The sequence below is a fragment of the Apus apus genome, chromosome Z (genome assembly GCF_020740795.1).
Source record: "Apus apus isolate bApuApu2 chromosome Z, bApuApu2.pri.cur, whole genome shotgun sequence".
Taxonomy (NCBI): domain Eukaryota; kingdom Metazoa; phylum Chordata; class Aves; order Apodiformes; family Apodidae; genus Apus; species Apus apus.
In genome coordinates this window covers 3,653,778-3,681,084 of record NC_067312.1, presented here as the reverse complement: position 1 = coordinate 3,681,084, position 27,307 = coordinate 3,653,778, and the positions used below count along the sequence as shown (strand labels likewise).

General features: G+C 50.9%; 1 protein-coding gene across 1 annotated transcript in view; it reads left to right on the top strand.

The window, feature by feature from the left end:
* The first annotated feature begins 4,361 nt into the window (after positions 1-4,361).
* Positions 4,362-27,307, top strand: part of ARK2C (arkadia (RNF111) C-terminal like ring finger ubiquitin ligase 2C) — a 48,832-nt gene continuing 25,886 nt past the window's right edge. The window contains exon 1 of the mRNA XM_051642549.1: positions 4,362-4,422. Coding sequence (XP_051498509.1) covers positions 4,362-4,422 — 61 coding nt within the window. The remainder of the gene's footprint in view (positions 4,423-27,307) is intronic.

Genomic DNA, 27,307 nt, shown 5'->3' with positions numbered 1-27,307 from the left:
AGATGCTCAAAACCTCAGACCTGTTCTTAATGAGGTTTGGAAGACACACCGCCCTTCCCACAACCTTGCCCTAGAAGCACCATCCAAGATCCAGCCATGGCCATGTCCTGGTTGTATCACCATTGACATCAAGGTGTGCTCCCAAGGAAATAATTATCCAAAATGTAGCTGAAGATCAGAAAATAATCAAAGGCTCAGACCATCATCCAGCAAAGAGTTGCACTGTCTGGTCTGCGTGCTTCACCTCTACCAGAAGCAGTGCATTAAGATCTTTTCATGCCGTCATTCCCGTTGCTCCCCATCCTGCCATAAAATGGCCTCTAGGGGTGCAGGATGTTCATCTTCTGCAAGCCATGGCTTCAAAAGTGCCAGAAAAAGTCCTTCCATCAGGGTTTTTCTGCCCGCCTGCCAAAAAGACCCCACATTTTCAGGATGCTGTCTCATCCATTTCTGGACCAGTTGATCCCATCGCAATTTCCCGAAGGATTTCACACGGCTTCGTTTTGCAAAGGAGATATAAAAATCCTGTTTCACATTGAAATCACCGAGGGCTTTGAGGTGGGCAGAGAGAGGGTGAGTCCCAGGTGTGGCAATGAGCTGAGAGTTATGGTCACCCCCAGACCTGCCCTGAGGACAGTGGCTGATGTGCCATACGTACCCCAGGACCTCCCCAACTGCTCTACACCATACCTCTATTTATTAAATATCCTCTGTGCCTGCATGGCTAAAGGGGAGAAACCTTCCCTGTGGGACTGGGTGTAAAGCACCCTTGGTGCCCTGGTGCCTCCAGCATCTTCAAAACATCTACTCCATAGGTACACCGGTGCCACGTGTGACTTCTCCCATGAGGCTGGAGAACATCACATCTGAGAAGAATTCCACGGTGTTCCTTTTTAAAGAGAGCTTGGGGCAAAAGGGGGAGGATGCCCCAAATGGCGCCTGCTGGGACCCCAAAAGCCACACTGGGGGACACCAACAGCCACTGGCCATGCAGGAAGGAGGATGCCAAGAGCTAATTATAAACACCAATTTGTGCCTGCAGCATGTGCGTGACATGCAAAGCCCCAGCAATGGATTGGGTGTCCCAGGGACGGGGGGGTGGGATCCTGAATGGATGGAAAGCAGCAGCAGCAGCAGCAGTGAGCCCCATGAAATACCCACCACAACTGCTGTGGTAGGGCTGGGGGCCACCAGAGCAGCTGCAAGGCAACCAGAGCAAGCAGCAGGGTTGCAGCCCCCCGGCCCGGGGCCAGCAGCAGTCCCAGGGGACCAGAGAGGGAACATCAGGGAGATTTGCAGGAGGGTCCATGCACATCCTGCAAGTCACCCCCCCAGGGCCCATCCTGCAGCTGTCACAGTGGGGATGAGTGAGAGGGGATGAGCTGGAAATCCCTCCATGGTGGGTTCACAAGTGTGTTCGGCTGTTTTGCACCTTCCAGGCCTTTTAGAGCCTGAAGGCTTGTCCTCTTAGGGACACGGTTTAGCACTGGACTTGTAATGGTTGGATTTGATGATCTTAAAAGTCTTTTCCAACCTAAATTATTCTATGATTTATAGGATGTGTTTAACACAGTGAGCTCAAGCAGATTGCACCTTCCTGCTGGAAACGAGTTCTCACCACTGGCAGAAATGGGTGGAAAGTGGCCATTTTTTCATGTTGGGCCACAAATGGGCCATGGGAAGTGCTTTGTTATGTTACGAGCATGGAAAAACAAACAAATACCAAGATTGCTCCTGCCTTAGAAATGTTTGTCATGGTGTGGACTGCATGTGGTACCTGCAAATGCTGAACATCTGAGAGTGGTTCTGGCTGAGCCACAGTGACAGCTGGGGACAAGATCCAGCCTTCCCCACGGGAAAACCCTCCTGGGGTCAGTACAGGGGGGACAGAAAAGTCCAAACTGGGATGTAGTGGGGCGGGCACTGGGAGGCAGTGAGCACCTAGGATATTTCCTGCTTCCATTCGGAGGGAGCTTGGTGTGAAATCTTACCCAAAAGAGCCTTTTTCTGGTGAATGTCACATCTCTAGGGCAGGGAGGGAAAGGTTTTAAGGAAATCCGGGTTGCCAAGCCCCTGTTTTAATTCTGATCAGGAAAAAAAAATATATTAATAATACAAAAACAACGAAAAAAAACCACAACAACCCAACAGACAACAAACGCGAACAAACAAGCAACAAAACCCCCAAAATAAAGCCAAGGCAAACCTGACGCAATAATCCAGGAGGACAAATCCACTGCACACGTCAGGCGAGGAGGCTGCAGAGCGCTTAGACCTGCCAGATGCACGGGAGGGATAAAGCTAAGCAGGGATTAGGGGGGCTCCCGTGGCGGAGGGGGGGGGTGGGAGGGTGTCACACACGGCAAAAACATCCGCCAGCCTGGCCGGGGGGGGGACAGGCCACCGAAAAACGGGGCTTGCAGCAGGGCAACGCGCTGCCTGGGGACCCTGCGCCCTGACAGAAACACCAGCGGGGCCTTTCTCACCTCATTAAAACAATTTTAAATGAACAGGGATGAGCTTCTGGTTGTGGCGTTTTGGGCGTTTGTTGCTGTTGTTGTTGTTGTGTGTTGTTTTTTTTTTTTTTGGGGGGGTGGAGAATTGTCCTTCTTTAAGCCGTGAGGGTTCTTTGCCCCATGAGGAGGGTGGCCCTGAGCCCCCTGGGGTTCCCACATGCTCTTTCTGCCCCTCTGGGCTAGACCAGAGCCATTTTGCTCCAGAGGGCTGGAGCAGCTCTGCTCTGGAGACAGGCTGGGAGAGTTGGGGTGTTCAGCCTGGAGAAGAGAAGGCTCCAGGGAGACCTTAGAGCACCTTCCAGTGCCTGAAGGGGCTCCAGGAAAGCTGGGGAGGGGCTTGGGACAAGGGCAGGGAGTGAGGTGAAATGGCTTTAAACGGGAAGCGGGGAGATTTAGGTTGGACATGAGGAGGAAATTCTTTGCTGTGAGGGTGGTGAGACCCTGGCCCAGGTTGCCCAGGGAAGCTGTGGCTGCCCCATCCCTGGCAGTGTTGAAGGGCAGGTTGGATGGGGCTTGGAGCAACCTGGGCTGGTGGGAGGTGTCCCTGCCCATGGCAGGGGGGTCGGGACTGGGTGGGCTTTAAGTTCCCTCCCAATCCAAACCAGTCTGTGAGTCTGGAACCCATGCGGCCCTGCCCTTGTGGGACGTGCTCTAGAGGCTCCAGCTCTAGCGGGGGCCGGGCGGGATGACCTCCAGAGCCCCCTCCCGGCCCCGCTAACACCCCCCAGCCCCGCTAACACCCCCCCAGCCCCACTAACACCCCAGCCCCACTAACACCCCCCCCCAGCCCCATTAACACCCCCCAGCCCCGCTAACATCTCCCCCAGCCCCGCTAACACCCCCCAGCCCCGCTAACACCCCCCCAGCCCCACTAACACCCCAGCCCCACAACCACCCTCCAGCCCCCCTACCACCTGCCCCAGCCCCACTAACACCCCCCAGCCCCGCTAACACCCCCCCAGCCCCGCTAACTCCCCCCCTACCACCTGCCCCAGCCCCCCTACCACCCCCCAGCCCCACTACCACCCCCCAGCCCCACTAACACCCCCAGCCCCGCTAACACCCCCCAGCCTCGCTAATACCCCAGCCCCACAACCACCCCCCAGCCCCACTAACACCCCCCCAGCCCCACTAACACCCCCACCACCACCTGCCCCAGCCCCGCTAACACCCCCCAGCCCCACTAACACACCCCCCAGCCCCGCTAACACCCCCCAGCCCCGCTAACACCCCCCCCAGCCCCACTAACACCCCCCAGCCCCGCTAACACCCCCTCCAGCCCCGCTAACACCCCCCAGCCCCGCTAACACCCCCCCCCAGCCCCGCTAACATCTCCCCCAGCCCCGCTAACACCCCCCAGCCCCGCTAACACCCCCCCAGCCCCACTAACACCCCCACCACCACCTGCCCCAGCCCCGCTAACACCCCCCAGCCCCGCTAACATCTCCCCCAGCCCCACAACCACCCCCCAGCCCCACTAACACACCCCCCCACCTGCCCCAGCCCCGCAGCCAGCGGGAGCGCGCCCCGCCTGCCCCGCCCCCCTCCCCGCCCCTCCGCACCCCATTGGCCGGCGCGGCTGGCTGGGAGGGAGGGGGCGTGTCCTCCTCATTCCTCCCGTTCCCATTGGCCGAGATGGGGAAAGGGGGTGTGGCTCGGAGCGGGAGGGGGCGTGTCTTGCGGCGGGGCCGGCGCGGCCATTGGCGGCGCGCGCCTTTGTGTGGCGGCGGAGCGGGCGCCTCTGGCCGCCGCCTGGAGCCGGGGCCGGCGGGAGCGGGGCCGGGGCGGGCCGGGCCGGGCCAGGCCGGGCCGGGCCGAGCCGGGCCGGGCCAGGAAGGCCGCAGCATGGTCCTGGTGCACGTCGGTTACCTGGTGCTGCCCGTCTTCGGCTCCGTGCGCAACAGAGGTACCGCGCTGGGGGGGGGGCCGCGGGGTCGCGTCCCGGGGAGGGGTGGGCTGGGCTGGGCTGGGCTCAGCCCCGGGTCCCCGGGATGAGGGAGGAAGAGGAGGAGGAGAAGCCGCAAAACCTCCCACCCCCGTCTTCCGCCTCCTTCCATCCCCTTCAGCGGCCGCTCGGGGCTGGCTGGGGCTCGGTGCCCCCGGGCAGCCCCCCTGTCCCCCGGCAGTGCCCGGTGCAGGGGATCCCCTCCCTCCCTGCCCTCCTTCCTTCCCTCCTTCCTTCCCTCGGGGTCCCGTGTCTTTGCCCAGCTCCCCCCCCCCCCCCGCACCTCCCGTCTGTGCTTCGGTAGATCCATTTTCCTTTTTTTATTGTTTAAATTTGGTTTTATTTTTTAATTTATACACCCCCCCCCCCACTCCCCCCCTTCCCACTTCTCCCCGTGTAGCCTCGCCAACCAGGCCATTTCAGCGTAGCTGTAGACGATAACAGCCATTTTTGTACCTTCATCCTGTTTTAGCTGAGTACATTTGCACTGTAAATTCCTGTTAAGTGGATTCATTTTGCTCTGGTCGTGGGGCGAGGGGGGGGGGGGGGTCTCCCCAGGAATCTCGGCGCTGGGGGGGGGGGGGGGGGGGGCAAGCGCCTCCGAGTTTTGGCCAAAAAAACCCCAAACAAACAACCAAACACCTTCCCCGCTTCAACCCCCACCCCCGAAAACAAAACAAAATAAAACAAAACAAACCACAATAATTGGGATGGGGAAATCCGGCGAGGAATCCGATGAGGGGCCCGAATGAAAACAAAAACAAAACAAAACAAAAAAAAAAACACACAAAAAAAAAACCAAAACGGGGGGAGGGAGTTGTGGAGTAAGATCTGTGGTTGAACCAGGGGATAAAATCCACCACACCCCCTCCCCCGAAAGCTGGTGGCCGGTGCTGGTGGAGGGGTGCGGCAGCCGTGTGTGTCCCCCCCCCCGGTGGAGGTGACATCCCAGCCCTCAGCTGTCCCCTGGCTGCCCACCCAGCCCCCCGGGCTCCATCAGCAGCCACAAGTGTCCCGTTCCCCTTAGCACACCCCCTGGCCAGCACCCCTCCCCACCCCCTTAACATTGGATCGCAAAAAAAAAACCCAAAAAAATCCAACACAAACCCAAAACAAACAAAAGCACCACGACTGGCAAAATGGTTTTCCATTAAACAGGGATAAGCATTTTTTTCTGCTGTGCTAAATTTACTTCCTGTTCTTATTTTGTGGGTAATTTTTTCTGTACCGAATATCCTTTGGTTGTGTATCTCCCACCTTTTTTCTTGTACTAAAACTAAAGCATGGTCTGTATTTTTTTACATTACCTAGTTTCTGATGTAAATCTCTCTGTAGAGAACGTACCCTGCTGAAATGTAATGTGCTGTAGCCTTATACATCTGCTCAGTGTACGCTGCTTTTGTTCTGTTGCCCTTCCATAGCATGGTGGGCCTTGCCTTTTTGTATTGTGTGCATGATGACATTGTTACACACGATTCCACTAATACTAATATACGATCTCTCAATAAAGAAACTAGTTTTCCTATATTAACCTAGTGTGCTTTTTCTATTGCTGTTTTTTCCCATTTATTGTCGTATCCTGCTGTTTAGATTTTTTCCTTGCTTTTCCGCCATCGTCAGGTTTGAGTGAGTGGATTTTTTTCCCGTAGCGCAGACATGGGGGCTTTTTAATACTTTTTTTTGGTTGTTTTTTTCTTTTTTTTTGTTGTTCTTGTTGTTTTTTGTTTTTTCCCCCCTCTCCTGTCCCATACCTGCCCTCAGCGTTAGTCTCCTTAGAAGCACAGTCCTTTTTATGCCGTTGTGCCGGTGCAGAATTGTGTTTTACTGCAGAGTAGCCACAGGAAAAAAATCATCATCATAATAATGGTCATTCATGTATAAATTATTAATCAAAAAAAAAAAGAAAAAAAGACAGATCTTTGATGAAGGGTCTGCTGCTTTTTTCATTCTAGTTACACATTCCTTACTGGACTGATCCTTGAGATGAGAGGGGATGACCTCCAGATGGATGGGGGGAGTAATTTTGTTATGTATTTATACATATATATATATATTGATTTTTTTTTTTTTTTTTTTAAATAGATTAACAAGGGGTAAATAAACTTGGGAAAAAAATCCCTCAGACCTCCTAGCTGTATATTTAAACATGTACATGTATGCCAGTGCCCTGCCCACCATCTGCCAGGCCAGAAGTTGCTCTGCCTGGGTCCCGCGGCGAGCGGCTCGCTATAAATATCTTCACTAGACCCCTGCAAGGCTCGGCTCGTAAAACTGTCCCAGCTGCTCGTGTTGTAACTACATTTCCCTCCTCCACCATCTTCTGAATAACCCGATTTGGTCAAAAGAGGAAACTGGGGTTGGGAGAAAGTCACCGGGAACGTTAAAACGCTGGAAGCAGGGCGGGGGTGGATAACCGAATTGGGGCCAGCGAGCAGTTTTTGCTGCAGCTGCCAAGTGGTAATAGTAACAGTCACCTCTCCTTGTTGGTACACCAGACCTCCTCTCCCCCGTCTGAAAAAATGTTCTTCTAAAACCTCCCGATTTTGGCTTGGGTGCCACCAGAAACTGAGGGAAGTCAGGGCTTCTGAAAGCAAGAGATGGGGGCTGGGGCTGGGGCGGGGTGGAGGGGGTCAGCATCTTGTCTCAGTTCCCACCGGAGGGGGAGAGGCACAGGGTCGGTTATTTCTCTGTAATGAGAGAGGAAGACAAATTCAGCAGGTCGGTGGTTCCCACTGCTAAAATTTCAAGAGGAGCCCCTTGCAAACGAAACAGAAGCAAGTGGCTCCAGCAGCCCCCCTGCCCTGCCTTCCCTCCCCCCTGCATCCCTTGGACAGACGCATCATTTTGCAAGGCCGTGCCTCCCCACCTCCCTCCTGGCTTTATCCTGAGTTTGGTTGGTTTGGCTTTTGTTCCTTTTCGTTTGTTTTTGTTGGTTTGTTGTTTTTTTTTTTTTTCTTTTTGTTGGTGGAGGTTTTGTTGTTGTTTCAGTTTTTTTGTTGTTGTTTTGGTTTTTTTGTTGTTGTCTTTTTTTAAAAAAAAAAACAAAACACATCTATTTATGGTTTCCTTTCTCCACATTTCCATGTACCTCGATGACTGTTTGGCCATCCTGTTTCCCCCCTCCTTGTACGAGCACAAGCGGGTTGCCCCCCTCCCTGGATGTGGTGTTTGCTGTGGCCCTTTGTTCCCGCTCCACCCTCCTCGCCCCGGGCCGGCGCTGAGCTCCGTGGTGCCTGACATCTCCCCGAACGCATCCCGAGGAGGGAGGCTGTGCTTCTTGCTTGCATGAAGGGAGAGAGGCATGCATGCCTGTTGGGGCTGGTCATTTTCCAATGTGATTGGTTGGGGTTCGGTTTTGGTTGTTTTGTGTTTTTTCCCCCTTTATTTATTTTGCCTTAGTTTGACCCCCACCGCGCGCACACACACGCTCCACGTGAGACAACGAGATGTGGGTTATGGCGTGGGGAAAAAAAATAAAATCAAATCAATGAACCACCCTCCCCTGCCCCAGCCCCCCCACCCCCCATTCCCCCGACTCAGATAAACCCCCTTCCCCTCCCAAATGCACCCTCGCCCTGTGGACACCTGCCGGCAGCTGCCCCTTTGTTAGGAGCAGGGGATTCAGGATTCCCTGCGGCCAGCCTAACAACCCCCCAGAGCTGCTGCTGCGAATCGGCGCCGACACAGAGCAAAACTGTTTGGTCAATATACCCTTGAGGACACCTTAGTAATCTAATAATACAGAAAGCTGCTGGGTTAATGGCAGCTCGTGCTAAGCAATTTATCATCCACATCCTATTTTGACCTGTCTTGTTAGAAACACATTCTTACGAGAGGAAACAATTCCCCCCGCTTCCACCTCTCAGCCTTATTAGTGAGTAACCACCAAGCTTTCATATCTCATAATCCATCAAATGCATCCACAGTTGAATGACTTCATTCCTTTGACACTCCAAGTCTTGAAAAGCCACCTGGTTCAAAGAAAATAATCCTTTTTTTCGTTTTAGCATCCAAGGCAAATCATGTGCTGGTGGCGCTGCTGTGGGTGTGGAGGCACAGGCAGTGAATTCTGTAAGGCCTCGCATCTCTCCAGCACCAACCTGTATTCCTGGGCTGCTTTAAATAACTTCTTTCCATAACAGGGAGACAGATAATCCCAAACACAGACGAATCGGGCTCTGAGATTCATTTATGTAAGAGTTGTGTAAAGGTCTTACACACATCTGTGTGCATTTAATGATGCCAACGGGAGCTGGACCCATCTGTGCCTCATGTGGGGTTTTGGGGTGATTTCCATAATCTTTAAGGAAAAGGTAAACAAATAGCAGTCACATGTTGCTCATATTGGGAATTATCAACAAGGTCTGATGAAAGCTGATGTGGATTTACCTTGCTGGTCCGGGCCTGTGGAAATGTGTTATTTAAGAACTGGTGAGTTGGTGCCCAAGCGGGAAGGCAAAAGCAGTGCTGGAGCTGGGAAGGGCTTGGGGGGTGTTTGCCAAAAAACAGCTTGGGAGCTGCCATGGCCGGGGGTGGATGAGGCAGTGGGGACACAGTTTGGCATTGCTTGGGGTGTCCCAGACAGCGTGGGGTGCCAAACCCAGGGGTGGGAGGGAGGTGAGACCCGTAGGCACCAGATGCTGCCGTAACTGCCTCCGGCCTCGCTCCTCGCGGTGTTGCTGGTGTCGCGCCGCGTCCTCCTCCGTGAGCCTCCTCGAAGGACTGTCCTAGAGTAAGTCTGAGCTTCCTTTTTTAATTGTTGTTGTTGATGTTGCTTTAAACACTTCTTGCAATTTGCGGAGCATCTCGTTAGTTGGACAGGTGCAGGAGCCCCGTTCTCCCGAACCTGTAGGAGAACCCACCCCACAGGTGCCACAGAGAGCACCTGGGACATCCAAGACCAGCTTGTCCCTCTCCACCAACCAGATGGGTGATGGTCATAACTGCTGGAGGTGCAGCAGTGGAAGGAGAGGGCAGGACAGCTCTTTCAGGGGCCCTGTGGGGCATGACACTAGGTAGCAAGGGCAGAGGCATCCCCTCCAGGTTAAACCTGTGTGCTGGGGCTGCCTTGTGTCAAAACTGGAAGGTCCTCATCTCTAGCAGTGCTCAAAAAGAGACACGTGCCTTTCCTTAACCTGGGAATGCTCGTTTTGGGAAGCATTAAATCAATGTGCCAGAAATGCAAGGGCTGACTTTGCAGAAAGCCTTCTCCTGTATCTGTATCATCTCTGATACCTATTACCAGAGCTGGTTTTGCAGTTGGGAGAGATGTGATGGCACCACCCGATGTCGCGTGACTCTTGGGCATCTCGTGATATTTCAGTGTTTCTACGTAAACCCACAGCTCCTGGAGTCAGGCCATAGCACAGGGCTTTTCAATTAAAAGGTGGTATGTAAAGTAAAGCTTCAAATTGCTGCTTACAGTGCCCAGAAGGCAGAAGCTACAACATTCAGGAGGTTTTCCAGGGAGCTTAGTGGTTTGGGAAGGAGAAGGGTGACGTGTGGCTGCAGTGGGGCCAGGGCAGGGACCTGGAGGTGGGCAGTGAGCATCGGGCTAAGACCCAGTGGGGAAAATGGTGATTTTTGCCTTTTTTGGTTTCAGTCTGGGGAGACTGGGTAGGTCAGTTGGCAGAGGGGTTGAGGGTCTCCCAGGTTGTGTCACGCTGATGCGCAGCTAATTCTTTAGTGGTCTTGTCTTACTCCTAAACCTTCTTAGGAAGAAGCTCGGGTCTTTTGGGAGCAGCTAAATTCCTCCTCCACAGTATGAAAACCCGACATCAATTTCCAGCCAGAGCAACAGATTCTGGTCGTTTTAGAGACCAGGTTCCTGTGCCTGAGAGCCGTAGCTTGGCAGAGCACAGTAGAGCCAGGACAGAGAGAAAGCAAACCCAAGAATGCTCCGTGCCTTCCCATCACCTTTGCTTAACCCTTCCTTCTCCTCCCTCTACTCAATTTTGCAGTCTCCCAGGATTTTTTCCCACTCATTTCCCTGCCTGCTGGTCCTTTGCATTTCCCAGCCCCAGCTGGGTTGGGCTGGTTGGCACGTCCTGTCATGGATCCCTCTTGGTAAGTGTCCTTAAGTGATCTTGTTTTCTCTCCCTCCCTTTAAAGGCTTCAGAACGTGCCTGCAGGACAGTTGCACATGTATGGTTCTTAGCTCTTTAATGAAGGTTATTGCTTTGGTTTGGGTGAATAAGCCCATCAAGGTCAGGAGCAATGCAGATAGATGCACACAGTCAAGATGCAGGTTATGGGTAGAGGCAGTAAAGGGCAGGTTGGTACCCATAACCTATGAAGTGAGGACATACCTGTGGGGAAATGTTGGGATGAGGATTTTGGTAGCTCAGAGAACTACCTAGATGTATCATCCATCTCATGCACCATATCCCTGTGCTCCTGGCTGCTCACAGCAGCTGCCCTGCTTGGAGGTGACATCCTGAGGCGTAGGTGACTGTCAGCTTAGATGGTGCCACCAGCCATTGCTTTTTTTCCTGGGAGGGCTCAGGTGGTGCTGGGGAACTGTTACGGTGTGTCACTTCTCCACCTCCTTCCCCAGATGGTACAAGGAGCTGCCATTTCCTGAAACGAGGAGAAAGCCAGGCCATGGGTACCTCTGGGACTTCTTTGAAGGGACCTTGAGCTGGACTCAGTGGAACTGGACAACTCACCAGGCCACATGTCCAAGCACCCATCGCTGAGGCTGAGTCAAGAGCTGCTGTGAAAAACTGCTTGTGTCTTCTTCTCCAGGCTTGAGGGGGTCTCTAAATGGTGTTCAGAAAAACAGTTCCTTGGACACCCGTCATGCTGCAGCCGCTCCCCACGTTGGGGTCTTCCAATGGAGGATGGGATTGGGAAATGTCCCCATAGCAAATGTGCTTTGTGTTGCCTCTGGGCTTTCTCTTTCTCCTGAGGGCATCTGACATTTCCTTTGGTCACACTACTAGCTCAGGGACTTGTTATGTCCAAAAGGATCTAGGTTTGTTCAGAAACGGTGGGTGTGTGAGGAGGCACCACTCATGGGAACCTGAGAACTAGCCTGACCAGTTTCCATGGTGTGTCTGCTTGAAAACCAGGCATCTACAGACAAAAGGAAGCATTCTCCTCTTTTTTCTTTTTTTTTTCTTTCTTTTTTTGATAGCAGAGGAGGTGCCAGTTCCTGTTCAGCCCTGCAGCACTGGGTAGGATCTCATGTGCCTCTACTCCTTGGGACAGTGGAGGATGTTTGTCTGGCCCAGTCAGGGCTGATCATCCATCAGCAGGTGGGAGCTGAGGCTTAAATAGAGTTTCCTGCCAGCTCTAAACCTGAGTGAGGAGCAGCTGGAGTCAGAAATGAGCTGTGGGTTCCTGGTGAAGTTGCCTGGATGTGGGATCAGACACCAAGCTGGAAAGGGCTGGACTTGTTTATGTGTGCATAAATCCAAACTAGAACCTTAACTTTTAGAAGGGTTGCTTGGCATTTATCCTGGAACGAGTAAGATGAGAACGTACTTTGAGGTGTTGTTTTTTGGGGTTGTTTTGGTGGATTTTTTCTTTTTTTCTTTTTTTCTTTTTTTTTTTAACAAAAAGGAAGTAATTGCCATTAAACTGACCGGAGCCTGAAGGCATTTTTTGCATGAGGGTTTGGCAAGGCAGTTACCTTTGCAAGACTACCAGCACCTCTTCAGCCCTGGCCTGGCGTTTGCTGGCAAACCCGAGCAGGAGCTTTTTACATCTCAGAGCAGCCATCTGAAGGTAACGGGGACGCTAATGCTTCAGGGGAGGTGTCTGCCAAGCCTGGCAGTTTCCACAACCTCCTGGCAGAAAATACCACGGTCTCTAATTTGCCCGGCAGGAAAGGAGCTGTGAATCTCACACAGATTATCGCGCTCCTTGTTGTGGTTTGCTAAATCCACATTTCTCTTTCTTGTAGCCCGGCCTTTAATATTAATATCTTTAATTTCATTTATAAATTCACTTATCAGCTTTCATTAGTCACCCCGTTAATGATCCCAGGCAAGAAATTTGTCATCTGACGTCAAAAGGCAGATTAAGGGACTTCTAGAGCCTTGGGAAACGGCTTCATGCTGCACCGGAATTATAGCTGTTGGCATATGAGGCTAATACTACGTATAATTTGCATCTGCTGCTCAGGGGATGAGTGGTTATTTTGTGTATTTAGCAGAAAACATGAGCGTTTCTTAATGGTGAATGGTGTTACATTCCCTGCACACTCTGCAGTGTTATGAATCACTGGGCTATAAACATCTCATTGCCGGCATGCCGGCGTTGCCAGAGTGGTAAACCCTGGAGGGTCAGATCCTGACAGCTCACCTCCTCCTCAGGGGTTGTCACTGCATGGGTGGCTAATGGAAAGTAAGATGTTCCCTCAGTGCCAGGAGCTGGAAGGGACCAGGAGTGGATTAAGCTTTGCTTGGCCAAAATCGGATGTCGTTGGTTTCTGCTCTGCCAAGGTAGGAGGTGAGGGTGTTGGTAGGGTTTGGAGATGGGCATCTAAAGTTTGAGAACAGAGGGGAAAAAGCTCACCATGTTTGTATAAAACAGAATCACAGGATCACAGACTGATTTGAGCCTGCACGGGCAGGGACACCTCCCACCAGACCAGGTTGCTCCAAGCCCCATCCAACCTGCCCTTCAACACTGCCAGGGATGGGGCAGCCACAGCTTCCCTGGGCAACCTGGGCCAGGGTCTCGCCACCCTCACACTAAATGTCTAACCTAAATCTCCCCTCTTCCATTTAAAAAACATTACTCCATGTCCTGACTCTGCATGTCCTTATAAAACCTGGTAAAGAGCAGGTTTGGACTGAAAATGGATGAAATGTAACATTTCCAGGCACTGGTCCACTCAGCCCCATCAGGATGGCACTTAATGTTAGGAACGACCAGTGTGTTAGAAGAAGTCTCATCTTGTCCAGCCGTTATTTGTGATATCCCACAAATCTCCTGGGGTTGAGATAAGGAAAGAGGAGTCTTTCTGCCCAGAGATGGCATGAGGTGAGTGAGCTTGGGGTTAGAAGGCTTTTTCTTAATGGTGAAAGTCGCAGTTGCAAGTGACCCTGTAAAAAAGGAGCCCCTCCTGTGCTGGTCGCCTGCAAAGCCCACCAGCAGCCCTCACCTCCCTCCTCTAGGCAGGGCTTTGAGACTGATGGGCTGCAGGCAGGTGTCCAAGAGGCTGAACAGAGAAAAATGTATCCCCTGGGCACCAGAAGCACTGACAGGGCTGGTTTTGCTCAGACCTATTTGGTCTGAGTGGGAAACGTCTACGTGAACATGAGATAATGGTTGTATCGTGTGTCAACTGCAGCTCTGGGTGAATCTGGAGGTGGCAACAAACCTGACCAGGGTCTGCAGACTGACCTACAACACCTGGCATTTCAATAACCAGTGAGTGAATCTGGTCTGGGTGGGAAACGATGGCATATGTGAGCCTGGGTGGGCAGCTGGAGATGGGGGGGGATGTAGTGAGGTGAAGCTCCTCAACATCCCATCTGCAAGGGCTGAAGTGTGACCCACAGCCCAGGGAGTGAAACACCTTCCTGAAATGCCTTCAAGAAAGCAGCAGCAACACCTGACATCCACCCTGACTCTGCTGCTCAGCTGTCTGCCTGACTCCTTCCTGCACTAAATTAATGAGTGGTGGCCAGGCTTTTGTCTCTGAGGTTGGTCCTGGAGGCTGTGAGCTGAAAAAATAGCAACTCACTTGCCAGGTGGAGGAATATTGCCTGGGAATTGGGCCCTGGAGCAAGGGATGTCAGGTCCCCATGGCTGTAGGGAGGTGCAGGGGTGGTGGACCAGCAGCTCAGCTGATGGCACTTCTCCTGAACCAAGTTGCTGGGGACCAGAGCTCTGTGAAAACAGAGAGATCTGGTTTTGATGTTGATGATGATTATTTTCTGGTTCACTGGCCTAGAATTTGTTTTCCTGGGTTTATATTGTCAATGAGCTATTCAGTGAAAGGAGAGGTGAGGGGAGTGGTGGGGGAAAGGCTTTTAAATGGTTCATTTGAAGTGAGATGAAATAGGCCACAACCCCAGAAGTGTGAATCTTTCCTTTGGGTTTTTCATACAGAAATGTTTCAGCTAGATGTAATTTTTTTCATATCCAAGGGATGGATTCCATATTTTGTACTCCCTTGGTCAGGAATGGACTGCCCCCATCCCCTGCAGCCTTGCACTGCGAGAACATGTTGTGACTTCGGTGTGTGCAGGAATCAGATTTGTTTAATCAACAGGAAGTGTTTTAATGCCTGTGTTGAGTCTTGGAGAAGCAAAGGCTGTGTTCCCAGTGCAGTTGGCCCCTTAAAAAAATGAGGAAGATCACATTAGCCCTTGCCTCTCCTTTCTTCTCACCTCTGCTGGCAACAAGGGTTATTTCCAGGCTTGCAAGGGCTAGAGGCAGTTTCCAAAGTGAAGCTGAGAGCTGAGGTCTCCAATGGGATGTGCAACCACTGCTTTGCTCCTCACTGGGCTCATCCACCTGAGTCACTTTAGCCTGTAGGGACAAATAGTACCTTCTCCATCACTGTGTTTGATTTGAGTAGGAAAATCGGTCTGGCAGGTGGGATTACAGACTTGCCAGTGGAAATCCTGGGTGTTTTGCTGAAGGAGACCATAGGAGCACCCTGGGGATAAGGACATATCACCTTGCCCTGGTTCATCTGCAAGGAGAGTCCTGCATTGCCAGATCCAGATGGCTCATGATGCTATCCAGGTGCTTCTTCTATAGGGTGCAGGAGTGTCCTTGGGGAGGAAAATAGTACCAGGAGGCAGTTTAGAAAAACAGGACATGGACCAAGGGGAAAGGAGGTGAGTTATATCCCTCCGTCCCTTGGACAAAAACCACTTCCTCCTGAAAGGAGCTGGGGTGCTGCTAAAGAAGCCAAAGTATGTTTATTATGTGTCCAGGGTGACTCTGTTCTTGTGACAAGCAATTTTGATCCCCATGAACAAAATCAAGGGCCAGACTTCAACAGTGTCCAGGAAGCTCATATCAGTTTTTAGGATATGTGACACTGGCTTGTGTGTTCTTCCAGACAGACCATGTGGGACCAGCTGTGCTGACCCCCTGTCCTTGTCCTAGGGCTCCGCAGGCCAGAAACTCTCATTGGGCCTTTCTCTATTAGAAACTAAGCAATAACAGGAGGTCATTTCAGCCTGGGCTGACCTCGATGCTGGCAGGCCCAGGCTTAGGCCCATCCTCTGGCTTCTGCAGAGACACAACATTTGCTGCTCTTCAGCAAATGCATTACAAGGTTGGTTATATGCCAGACAAGAAGTACTCCAGGCCAGCCCTGCTGTTGGTATTACCTTCACTTGGCTTTCTTCTCCTTTACTCTCTTGTTTCTCACCATGTTTTTAAATATCTGCCATGTTTTCCCCTGTGGATGTGACCAGTTCTTCTGTATTGCTCCTTCCTTGCATTCATTCATTCCCCAAGAACCAAGTGCTTCCTCAGGGCTGGTTCTGTCTCCAGGGCTCAGACCTACTGAATACTCAGGCTCAAGCATGCTGGTCTGGGCATGTGTTGGTCAAGTGGAGGGTGAGGCATTGCTATCTGTAAGAAAGTGTGTCCAGAAGATGGAGGACCTCCTTAGAAGCTCTTTATGGGTTGAAGGGATGAGGAGGCTGGAGAACAAGTGCTGTCCTCTGGCTGCTGCATTGGGAGAAAGAAGTGATTGATGCTGTAATAACGGGTGCTGGGAGCACAGTGGTGGGAAGTCTATCTCATAGCTGGTCAAGGCATGGTCACATTGGTCATTTGGCCAGGGGAAAGGAGCATCATGGTGTGGTGGCAGGTGGGCTCTAGCTACACACCCTTCATCCAGTTTCACTTCTTGAAAATGCTGCTTTCAGAGGGGGGTGGCTTTGAGGGATGCTTTGCAGGAAATACCTGTGCAAAAGTGCTGCTGCCCTTTTATCATACTGAGCAGGCTTGTGCCTCTCCTCTCCCCCATCTCCTGTTCTTGGTGCATCAGCACAACTGGCCACAGGTTTCTGGCCCCACAAGGGGAATGAGGAGGCAGCAAGGGCTCCGTCCCAGTGCCCCACAATCCAGATGGGAAACAGGGGGATGGAGACACTTAGCAGAAACCCAGCTCACTGGCAGGATCCCTGGGGGGCCAGGTGGCAGCCAGGCCAGAGTGACAACCAAAGGGCATCAAAGAGGTGCTGAGACACTCCTGTGAGCCAGTGTAAGGCAGGAGAAAGGTGCAGGGGAGGAAGGATGTACCAGGGCACTCAGAAACTATCCCTGCTTGGAACTGTCACCTCTGCAGAGGACTTTGGGGAGTCCTCTTTGAAAGCAGCCCCTTGGAGGTAAGATAAACAGAATGAGCGGGTGTGCAGAGCTGGCCTCCTTCCCCCTGAGCCAAAACTCTCCCCTCCAGCCCCTTAATAGACCCAGCTCCTGGTCACTTTTCTTCTTTTCAGCATAAAGAACAACTCTGTTTCTAGCAATGCCGTGATGCACAAGTTTCCACATCATGCCAAGGAGCTGGGGCTTTGAGAAAACCCAGAAATATAGTGAGAGTTACTGTTCAAAGAAAAAAAGTATATAGACAAAAGGGACAAAATCCCAGAATATAATGATAACATGAACATGTGAAGTGTTTCCCAAGGTTCAGACACTAGAAACTCCATGAAAAGGTGCTCTGTTCTTACTGATGCCTGCCACGAGGGGTCTGCTCCCCACATCTCCTGGGGCTTGGGGTTGGCTGTGGGGGTTGCTCACTCTGTGTGTCCACATGCGTGACACCTTCCCTGGTGGGAAATGTGGCTTTCACCTCTGCTGTTCTGCTTTTTCCAAAGAGCAAAGCCTAAAATTCTTGGCAAATTTGCATCTGTGGGAAAGGCTTTATCTGAGCTTTGGTGTGGAAGTGCTGGGTGATGGTGAAGAAGGGAGGGCAACACACAGCAGGAAGCCCAGGAGGTTCTCAGGGCAGCAGGTGATAGTCCAGAAAGTCAAAGAAAAGCAGCAACAGACAGAGAAAGAAACCCCACACCATGGGCTGGGGATGCTCATCAGTGCAGTTAGGTAATGGCCAGCAGAACCCTGGGTCTTCACTATATCCAAGCTGTGCAGGGGTTGGGAGAGACTGTTGACTGATTTCCACAACCTTAAGACAAAAGGAGGCCTTTGCCAAGGCAGCTGAGCTGCTTTGAGGGGCTGGGCACTTTGGCTGAATGAGCCACTACTTGTCATGGAGAAAATGGGACATTCAGGAGTGTGGCAGCTCTGCCCTGTAACACCAGGGCACCTCTGCGTTTATAACTACAAGCAGGATAATGCTTTACACTGCTGTGCTGCCACCCCAAAACACAGAGAGCAGAAGCCTGTATACTCCATTAGAGCAGAAGAGTAAATGAGCTGAACTCAGGGGTCCCAGGAAGTAGTTTGCCATCCATACAGCTTTTATTCTCCCTACAAGATAAGAATGATGCCACTGTAAAATGCTGGAAAACAAGATGCATCCAGCTTCCTGTGTGAGGGTATCCAGGGCTTGGGGACTGCCTGCAGGCATCTCCCTGGGGGTGATGTTGGCAAATCTGCCAGATCTCAGACAGCTTCTGAGGTAGCCAGCACCTCCTAATGGAGCTCAGTTAGATTTGCTTGGCCAAAGTACTTCTTCTGAATAGAGGGACAGGATTAGATGCTTTCTAGTCCTTGCTTCTCAAGAACATGAGAGAAATTTTAGAAAAGCAGCGTGGAGCTCGGCTGGTGTTCTAGAGGCACCAAGCTTTTAATTAACATCACTGAGAAGTCCAGATCCCAACTTTAATTCATTTTTGTTTGTAACTGGGCACTCTGAGGAGTCAACAGATTTTGTGGCTTGAACAGACAGTTTTGGTTTTGTTTGTTTTTCCTAGAGCTGGGTTGGCTCTGAAATACACCTTTATAACTGCAGCTTTTCTCTCTTCTACTTGTTATTTGCCAGAGCCACCATCCAACGGCTGCTACCTGGGTTAGTGTTATTCATGATGCATCATTTCAGCTCAGGCAGAGGTCTTCTCCTGGATTCAGCAGTTAGCACTGTGAAAAATCTTGTAACCTTTTCCTACTCTCTCTAAAAGTTCAGTTACACTGTGGGCTGACAATATAAACAGAAAATGCACATCTAGGATAATTTACATTCTGGTCTTCAAGTGAAGTCTGAGCTCCTGTTGATGTGCTCTCTGCATGTGTGTGCATCTCCAAGCTCACCTCTTGCAAGTGCAGAGACTTTTTCCATGTTGGTGGAACTTTCAGAGCTGTTTTGTGCAGTCATGTACTCAGCTGCCCCAGAAGACGCCCTTAAAAACCCCCAACCAATACCATCTTCCTCTGGCTGGTAAAGTTGCAGAATAATTCAGCTGGTGAAGGGACCTGTGGAAGTTCTCAGCCAAGCCTGCTGCTCAGGGCAGGGTTACCTTCGTGGTCTCAGGGTTTTGTCCTGCCACATCTGGGCTATATTCAAGGATGGAGGTGACAGCACCTTGGTGATAGTTGCTCTCTGGTCGATAGGCCCTGAGGACACACCTACTCCCAGGGTTGGATGGGCAGTCAGGTGGTGTGGGCAGGGGTGCAGATGTGTTCTCCTCTGCCATAAAAGTCAATGTTGGACACTCTGTCCATTCTGCGCTGGGGTCATCCCTTCCAAACAAGGAGACTTTCCATGAGCAGGGAAATCCACTTCCATGGCCACATCTGCCTGGGGAAGATCCCAAATCACCATGGGTCTGGTCCAAGTGGGAGGTCTAGTGGGAGGTGTCCCTGCCCATGCAGGGGGGTTGGAACTATATGATCTTTGAGGTCTCTTCCAACCCTAACCAGTCTGTGATTCTAGGTTTCTGGGGTCACCATTGAGGAAATGTGTTACAGGAGGTGTCTGAAGGTTGTACTTAGCGATAATAACTTGGTGATATGTCTCTGCTTTCTTCAGGAAATAGATTTAGAAATGAAACAAAAGCTGGCAAAGTTGAGATTTTTGGATGAAAAATAAAAGCCTCAAATATTTCTTAGTGTTGTCTATCTATCTATCTATCTATCTATCTATCTATCTATCTATCTATCTATCTATCTATCTATCTATCTATCTATGAATGGTTTTAAAATTATGGGGAGGCATTTTCCTAAGGTCACCCAGTACAGTAGTGGGAACAGTGACTCGGGGCCCACCTCTCCTATGAAATCTGCTTTAAAATAATGATCTAGGTGAATAGCTGGCTGCTGATACTAATCATACACCTTCCTTATCTGCTCTGATCAATAGGTTTGCTTTTCCAATGCAGCTGATAGCTCTTGTCCTTTTGAGGCCTGTAGTGGCCTTTTGCAATGCCAGCTTGTAGGGGACCATGGAGACTTGTGGCCACTTCTCAATAGCAGGGGATTTGTCAAAGTAAATCATATCTTGAGTGACTGGTAGGGAATTAATGTGAAATGCCTTGGTGTTAGTTTTACAGTCACTTCAACAGGCATAACTACATTGTTAAGCTGATCTGCTTGCCTTTAACTCTTATTCGTACTTCAGTGGAATTACTGTTTTCCTTTAGGTAAGATTAATTTTACAGAGTAACAGAACTATTACAAACCTCCTAAATGCCTCAGCCATAGTGATGTGACAGCTTAGAACCTGAAACCCAGGCTCCTCATGCTGTGGTAGTGCCTTAAAGTCCTTTTTCATCCTCTTGGACTCATCAAACCACAGAATGGTTTGGATTGGAAGAAACATTCAAAGGCCATGAAGTCCAACCCCCTGCAGTGAGCAGGGACATCTGCACCTAGATCAGGTTGCTCGGAGCCCCGTCCAACCTGAGCTGGGATGTTTCCAGGGATGGGGCATCTCCCACCTCTCTGGGCAACCTGAGCCAGGGTCTCACCACTTGTGGTGTAAAATATTTCTTCCTTTTCTTCCTCCTCTTCTCCCCCACCTCAGTTACACTTTCAAAATGTCTCTGAAATGACGGTGTTGGATGCACAGCTGGTCAGGCCTCAGGGGCGTCCCACACAGCTTAAACTGTCATCTTGCTTCAGTGGAGCAAATCCTTCCTTCAGCCTAAGTCAGCTTCTCCATGTTGTTGTTCTATCACAGGAGAAAAGCCTCACCTTGACACTCAAATGAAGAGCTGATAAATTAAGACTCTCTAAGAAGGTGCAGCTTGTACTCATCCAGCACCAACATGAGCTGGCTGCACCCGTGGGTTTGGGTTAATTCTGCTGAAGAGCAGGAAAAGTGTTTCCTGGTGTTTTTTAGCAGCAGGTCACCCTTTTCCCATAAGTGACAGTAGATACACCACTTTGTGGTAGAAGTATGGAGGGAAACAGCAGGTGTGGAGAGGCACAGGGCCATTCTGGAAGGGGTCAGGAAGGTGATGGGGTGGGCACCCTCATTGTTAATTTCTCTGCCCTGCAATTGCCAGTTTCTCAAAGCTGCTTCCCGGCCAGCTGCAGAGCCCAAGGGGAAGGGACATGAGTGCCATAGTGTTGGTGGCTCTTGGTCTGTCAAAAGCAGGTGGAAATGAGCACCAAATGACTGGGGTAGACTTATCCTGATGCAGGATTCATGAGCCCTGCAACAAGGAGGACCTTGGAGCATCTTTAAATCCTCCGTATCTTCTTTCTGGTGGGACAGAAAACCTTAAACCTTGCTCGTAAAGTGAGGGACAGACACACATAGCTGAGGGTGGGGGCTGCAAACTGAAACAGAACTACCCTGCTGAGATCTATTTCTTGGTTTTCGGGTTGCTCTTTTTTGGTAGGCGTTTGTTGTGGGGCTTTTTTTGTGGATTTCTTTCTTTCTTTCCTCTTCTTGGCTCTGTCTTTCAACTGAAGCTCGTGCAGATTTGTCACAGGTCAGGGAAACTTAAGCCATGATTTGTAGGAGATGAATGGACTTTTAAAATCAATTTTGTGGTCCCTGGTGCCAGTGGGGTGCCAATCACTCTGTGCTGCTGCTGCCCGGTTCCTCTGCTGGTCTCATTAGGAGGTGTGGGCAGCTTTCATTACAGGGAGGCTGAATCTCATTGCTGTTAATGGAATTGAGCTGCCTGACCTTAATGTGTGACTAATATTTAATCTGGAGTTTCTCTGGTCACCAGCAGGCTGTAACAGAAACAGTGCAGGCCCAGTGACACAAAGCCTTAGCCTCAAGAAGAGAGCAAAATAAATTAAATTTACTAATTAGTAAAAATCCTCAGGGGCCTAGAGGTCATATTTGGAATGAAAAAAAAAAGTGGTGTGTTTTGTTTTTTTTTTTCCCCTTGCAACTGCAAGGGTTTCTGGTTCTGTCTTGTGTGCTGTGGGGAGTAATGTGGGTGCATCTGCACTGGTGGGAGGTGTTCTGGTGCTCCTGGCCCCACTCAGATTCATCTCCAGACCCATCACCATCAGCCTCCTGGTCTCCATTGCTCTGCTGAGATGCACAGCCCTGCACCTCTGAGACCCTTGTCTGGGGGGTCCCTTCTTGATCTAGTGGTGTGTTATCTGCAGGGATTGAGTCACCTCTAGTTGAGCCTTGGGGATGGTCAGCTGCTAAAATCTGCATGGGTATCCAGAGTGGATGTGGTCTCCCCTCCAAGGTGCTCACTTGTAGTCATTGCTGTGTTGGAAGTGCAGGCAGAGGGTTGACATGCCATGCCGTGCCATACCTGGGAACTGGGGAGGTTGCACTGATCTCAGATGCTCCCTTGATGAGGTTGTCCAGTATCAAGAATAGCTGTGCAGCTGGGTGATTAGCTGGGGATGTTTCCCTCCCTTTCCATGGGATTTTCAAGACTGTGGGAAGAAGCCCAAAGCTCTGCCTGCAGCTGATGACTTTTGGCTCTACCTAGGACCCAACTCTGGGCAGTCCCTGCCCTGTGAGTGCTGAAGGTAAAAGGTATGAGTAGGTGTCTGGGCTGGGACTACTAGCCAAGTTTACTGCCTGTTCCTTCTCCCCACAAGCCCCACTTGCTCCTTGGTGCAGTAGAGCAGGCAGGCAAGATATAGGCAAGATACAGGCGAGGGGTTCCCAGCATCCAGTTCTTGCAGGAAAAAGTAAATCTGGAGAACAAGCCCATCATCCCAGCTGTTTGGCAGGGAAAAACTTGGTCTCTCCTCAGTCTGGAGCAGATGAAGACATCCCTCTGGAGGCAGGACTGAGCTCTGGGCCAGCATGGTGCTGGTTGAAAGGTCAAATTATGATTTCCTAAACAGCTCCTGAAGGTCTCAGGCCATGACATTGTAAAAGGTGGTCTTGTCATCCTTTGGGAAGGAAAGGTCTCCACACCCTGAGATGCAGGAGTGATACATGTAGAAAAAGCTGAGCTATCTCATGGTCTGCAGGTCTGCTGCCCACCTCCTGGGGCTGACCCAACACCCTCTAGGATGAGTCTTCCTTCTCCTGGTCATGTGTGTCCATAGCTTGCAAGGCAGAAAACAGCCTGCTGCTGGGAAAAATGGTGCATGTAAGGTACCTATCTGGGCAGATACTGGTGGAAAATCAGCCCTCTTGTCCTTCTTTTGTTCATCTTACCAGCAGTGGTAACACACTAATCGTGGGGTGGTGTCTATAAGTGCCCTGCAAACATGGGGTGGTAGAAGAACCCAGGCAGGTCATAGGGGAAAAGTTGTCTTCAGTCCCTAAGGCATCACCAAGAGGCAGTGGGGAAGGGAACATCATGGCAGTGACCTATGGTTGTCACTGTTTCATGGGAGATACACAGAGGAGAGGGTCTAGTCCTGGATCCACCATCCACCATGTCTGCTGCCAAGGACAGCTTTGTCCTCAGCCCAGCTCCCACCTCCTACTCTGTCAAACAGGGTGCAGTACCCAGCCTGGTTCTCAGTGTGCTGGCTGGGTGTCCCTCCATGCCATTTAAGTACAGAAACAGCTAATTTGGGTAAGCTGTGATTCGCCATAGCACGAAAAGTCTGAAGGTCCTGCAGAGGGACCAAAGTCAAACAAATTTCAGATGGTCTCACAAACGAAGCTGAAAGGTCATAACCAGATCAAGCGGGAGGTCATCTACAGCTCTGCAAGCCTCTGCTAAATATCAGCCACAGATTATCCCACCCTCTCCAAAAGGCCAAGAGCTAGAAAGGCTCCCAGCTCCTTCTGTTGCATGTTCAAACTCACAGCATTTAAAAATGGCACAAGGTCCCCCTTTGAAAGAGAGATACAACTTCAGGAGCAGCAAATTCAAGCGAAAATGTCAGGCTGGTAAGGTGTGCAAAAATGAATTTGGAAAATTCTTAACATTTCATTTAAAAAAAAAAAAGAAAAAAAAAAAAGGGACTTGTAAATGGTGTGGCCAGCACTAATTAATTTGGTGTTTTGCCAAGCATCGTCATCCTGGTTTATCCAGCAGCTGTGAATCAGAGTGTTGTCCATCTGCCAGTCTCCTGTCCTGGTTTCTGGGGACAGCCTCAATGGATGGACAGCTGTTTTGAAAGATGAGTTCCTGGAGGTGGAGGAAAGCTTGAGCCTGAGATTGATTAACTACTTATTTAGGCCCCTTACAAGGTGGGAATGGTCAGTCCTGTTGGGCTATGGTCTGCTGTGTGGTTGCATCTCCTTGGCCATTTCTGGATGTCCATGAGATACATCACCACATCCTGTATAGGTCTGAAAAGCCTTTTAAAGGCTTCACCTGACATAAAAAATGCCCACACAGTAACTGTGCTGGAGATCAGTTTCTTCTGGGAAAAGCTGAGGCAAAGCATCAGTTGAAACAGGGACTTAGACTCTGGTGGAAAAAGCTCATCAAGGCTGCAGGCTACTCTCCAGAGCCACCAACCTTCTCCTAATAGTATTGTGCTAACTATCTGGCAAATTCCTCAGCCCTTTTGCTAGCATGGATGGCTGGTCTACCTGGGTTCAGTAATTCTCCCTAGACTAATTTCTGATGTCTGACACTGGGTCTCCCACAGCCTCCAGAGGTCCAAGTGCAGGAATTTGAGGAGCAGCTGAACCTCACACCCATGAAAACCACTAAAATCCCATATGAGACAACCAGCAAACATGACACAACTCCTAGGCATGAGAGAGATCTCCTCTCATTTGTGGCAGGCAGTGACTGATCCTGGAAACCTGTGGGTGGGTGCATCAGTTGAGTTAGGAAGTGCCTGGTGTGCAGAAAGCCCTGGCCACACATGCTTCCCCCACCACAGCAGCTCCCTTTCCTCCCTACAGCTGACAGCTCTGGTCATTGCCACCATTTGTATTTATGGGGCACTTAGCCAGCCTTGTAGTCAACAATTCACAGGTTATTCTGCAACCCCCAACTGAAAACCTCTTCTGTATTTTGTTGTCTCTTTCAAGAGCATCACTGGCAACCCCAGCAGCCAAATTCCCTTTGAATGCCCATTTTGTTTCTCAACAACAAGGCTAGCTTTGGAAAGCAAGAGAGTGGTGGCAACCTGGTGCTGCTAATGGGCTTCTCCAAAGGTGTTTTTCTGGTCCAGTAGGGCTGAGGGCTGTGTGGCTGCCCTGTCCCTGCTTATGCTGAAGGTCAGCCTGCAAGTTTGCAGGGTAGATGTAGCAAAAACAACATCCATGTGAGAGAGGAAAAATGTTTCTGTCTGAGTGGGCTCGGCAAAACTACTGTCAGGAATGGTAAAAATCATAAGGGAAGGTCAACTCAGGTCCCAGCTGGGCAGTTTGCTCTTGCATGAGATGGGGGGAGGCAGTTCTTTGAAAGCAAATGGCAAAGGGAGGTAAAGTTGCCTGCCATTGCCTCAGTAACCCACCCTTCGGGTGACTTAAGGCCACCTGCTTTGGCTTGTTCACCTTCTGAGAAGCATTTTCTTATCCCAGCAGCTCCCCAGGTCCCCATTGCTCTCCATCCCATGAGATGTCCATCATGGCCAACCAAGGGGTTGATGCTCCAACAGATCCATGTCCCTCTTACGTTCTAGGGTCCCCAACACAAGAAGGACATGGAGCTGTTGGAGCGAGTCCAGAGGAGGTAATGAAGATGATCCCAGAACTAGAGCAGCTCTGCTCTGGCAACAGGCTGAGAGAGTTGGGGGTGTTCTGCTGGGAGAAGAGAAGGCTCCAGGGAGACTTTAAGCTCCTTCCTGAAGGGGCTACTGGAAAGCTGGGAAGGGGCTTTTTATAAGCGCACAGAGTGATAAGATGAAGGGGAATGGTTTCAAATGGAAAGAAGGGAGATTTAGAGGAGGTATTAGGAAGAAATTCCTTACAGTGATGGTGGTAGCACTGGCCCATGTTGCCTGGGCAAGTTATGGCTGCCCCATCCCTGGAAATGTTGAAGGGCAGGTTGGATGGGGCTCTGAGCAACCTGGTCTAGCGGGAGGTGTCCCTGCCCATGGCAGGGGGTTGGAACTTTAAGCTCCCTTCCAACCCAAACCATTTTGTGACTCTGTGAGGACTCTGGATTCAGACCAGTTTCCCACCCTGAGATGCTCAGTGCCTGTACTAAATGGGGGGGAGCAGACTGCTAGAGGTTGTGTGTTGCTCAAAGGAAGGAGCAGACTTTGCTGCCGGGGTGCCTCTCTGCCATCCCTGCACCCTCCTCCCCTGCTCAAGCCCCTTGTTCCTCCCATGGCAGGTGGAGAAGGCATGAAACCAGGAGCTGCAGGTTTATGCATTGGAATCCCTCATCACCCAGCTTGGCTCATTCTGGGTTTGCCAGTTTGCCTTTAATATCCACGTGGATTAAGCTTTCGGCTCTGCGATGGCTTTTCTGACTGAGGTGTCTGGTCTTGCTTCCTAAGACTAGTTTAGCTGTATCACAGGCACTCTATTGCCTTCAATATAAAAGAAAAAAAAAACCCACAAAACATTCACTGATGGCAAGCACAGGGAGAGCAGACCCACCACTGCCCTCTTCCCTGCAGACAGAGGAAAGCTAGCGTGCATGGATTTGCAGCAGACACGCCTGGCACCGGCCTGAGCAAATGCTTCCCAACTGTGGAACAGGCCTGGTCCTTTCCCAAGATCCAGATGTTGGAGGTGGATCACCTCTTACGTGAACCAGAGGTGGGAAAACCTTGCTGTGGCTGGGAGTAGCTTTGGATGCAGAGTTGCAATTTACCCACCAAAAAAAAATCCCTGCAGTGGGCTCCTTGCAGCAGGATGATGCTTCTTCCTTGGGTGCAGTTGCTGTGCCACCTCAGAGTAGTTTCACACGAGTGACTTCTTGCTGTGACATCTGCCTGCTTTACAGTGTGGCTGGTGCTGCTCCAGGGCAGATGGCCCAAAGTGTACCTGTATATTTGGGGAGTTTTTCTTCCGATTCACTGCTCCCTCATTCAGTGACTCACAGGGAACCTGTGCAAATCCATACCTTGTGTGGGCTATCGCATTCCTACTGGAGATTACAATACACTGGGCTGACACCAGGCTGGGACCTTCTGGGACAAGGGGTGGCCTCACAGAGTGAGCTGCCAGCTTTTCTTCCAACAAGATAATTCCCCATACATCTCTTGCAAGTAATTCTTCCCAGGATCTGCTGGGATTCAGAGAAGCTGAAATGTGGGACAAGACGGTGGGGAGGCTCTGTGCATGTTACTGGGCTGCAAACCTGGCACTGAGAGGGAGAACTTGGTGGGAGGCCATTTTGGGGGAAAACTTCCCACTCTGTAAGGTTGCCTTCAATCCTCCTTTCCAGCAAACGTTGATGTGGCTCAGGGGGAATGATGGGTGGATTGACACCCCACGGATAGGACATTTCCCTAAGGTAGCCTCTGCAGAACAGTCCCTGGACCGCCTTGCACAACCCACAACCAGCATCAGCCCGGTTCCCCATGTCAGTGCTACGTTCCCATATCCAGCAACCTCTCAGTGCCTCCTGCAAAAAAATCCCAGCTTGGCTGATAACGAAATGTTTGGATAACGGCACCAGCTGGGAAGAAGCCCAGCATCCCG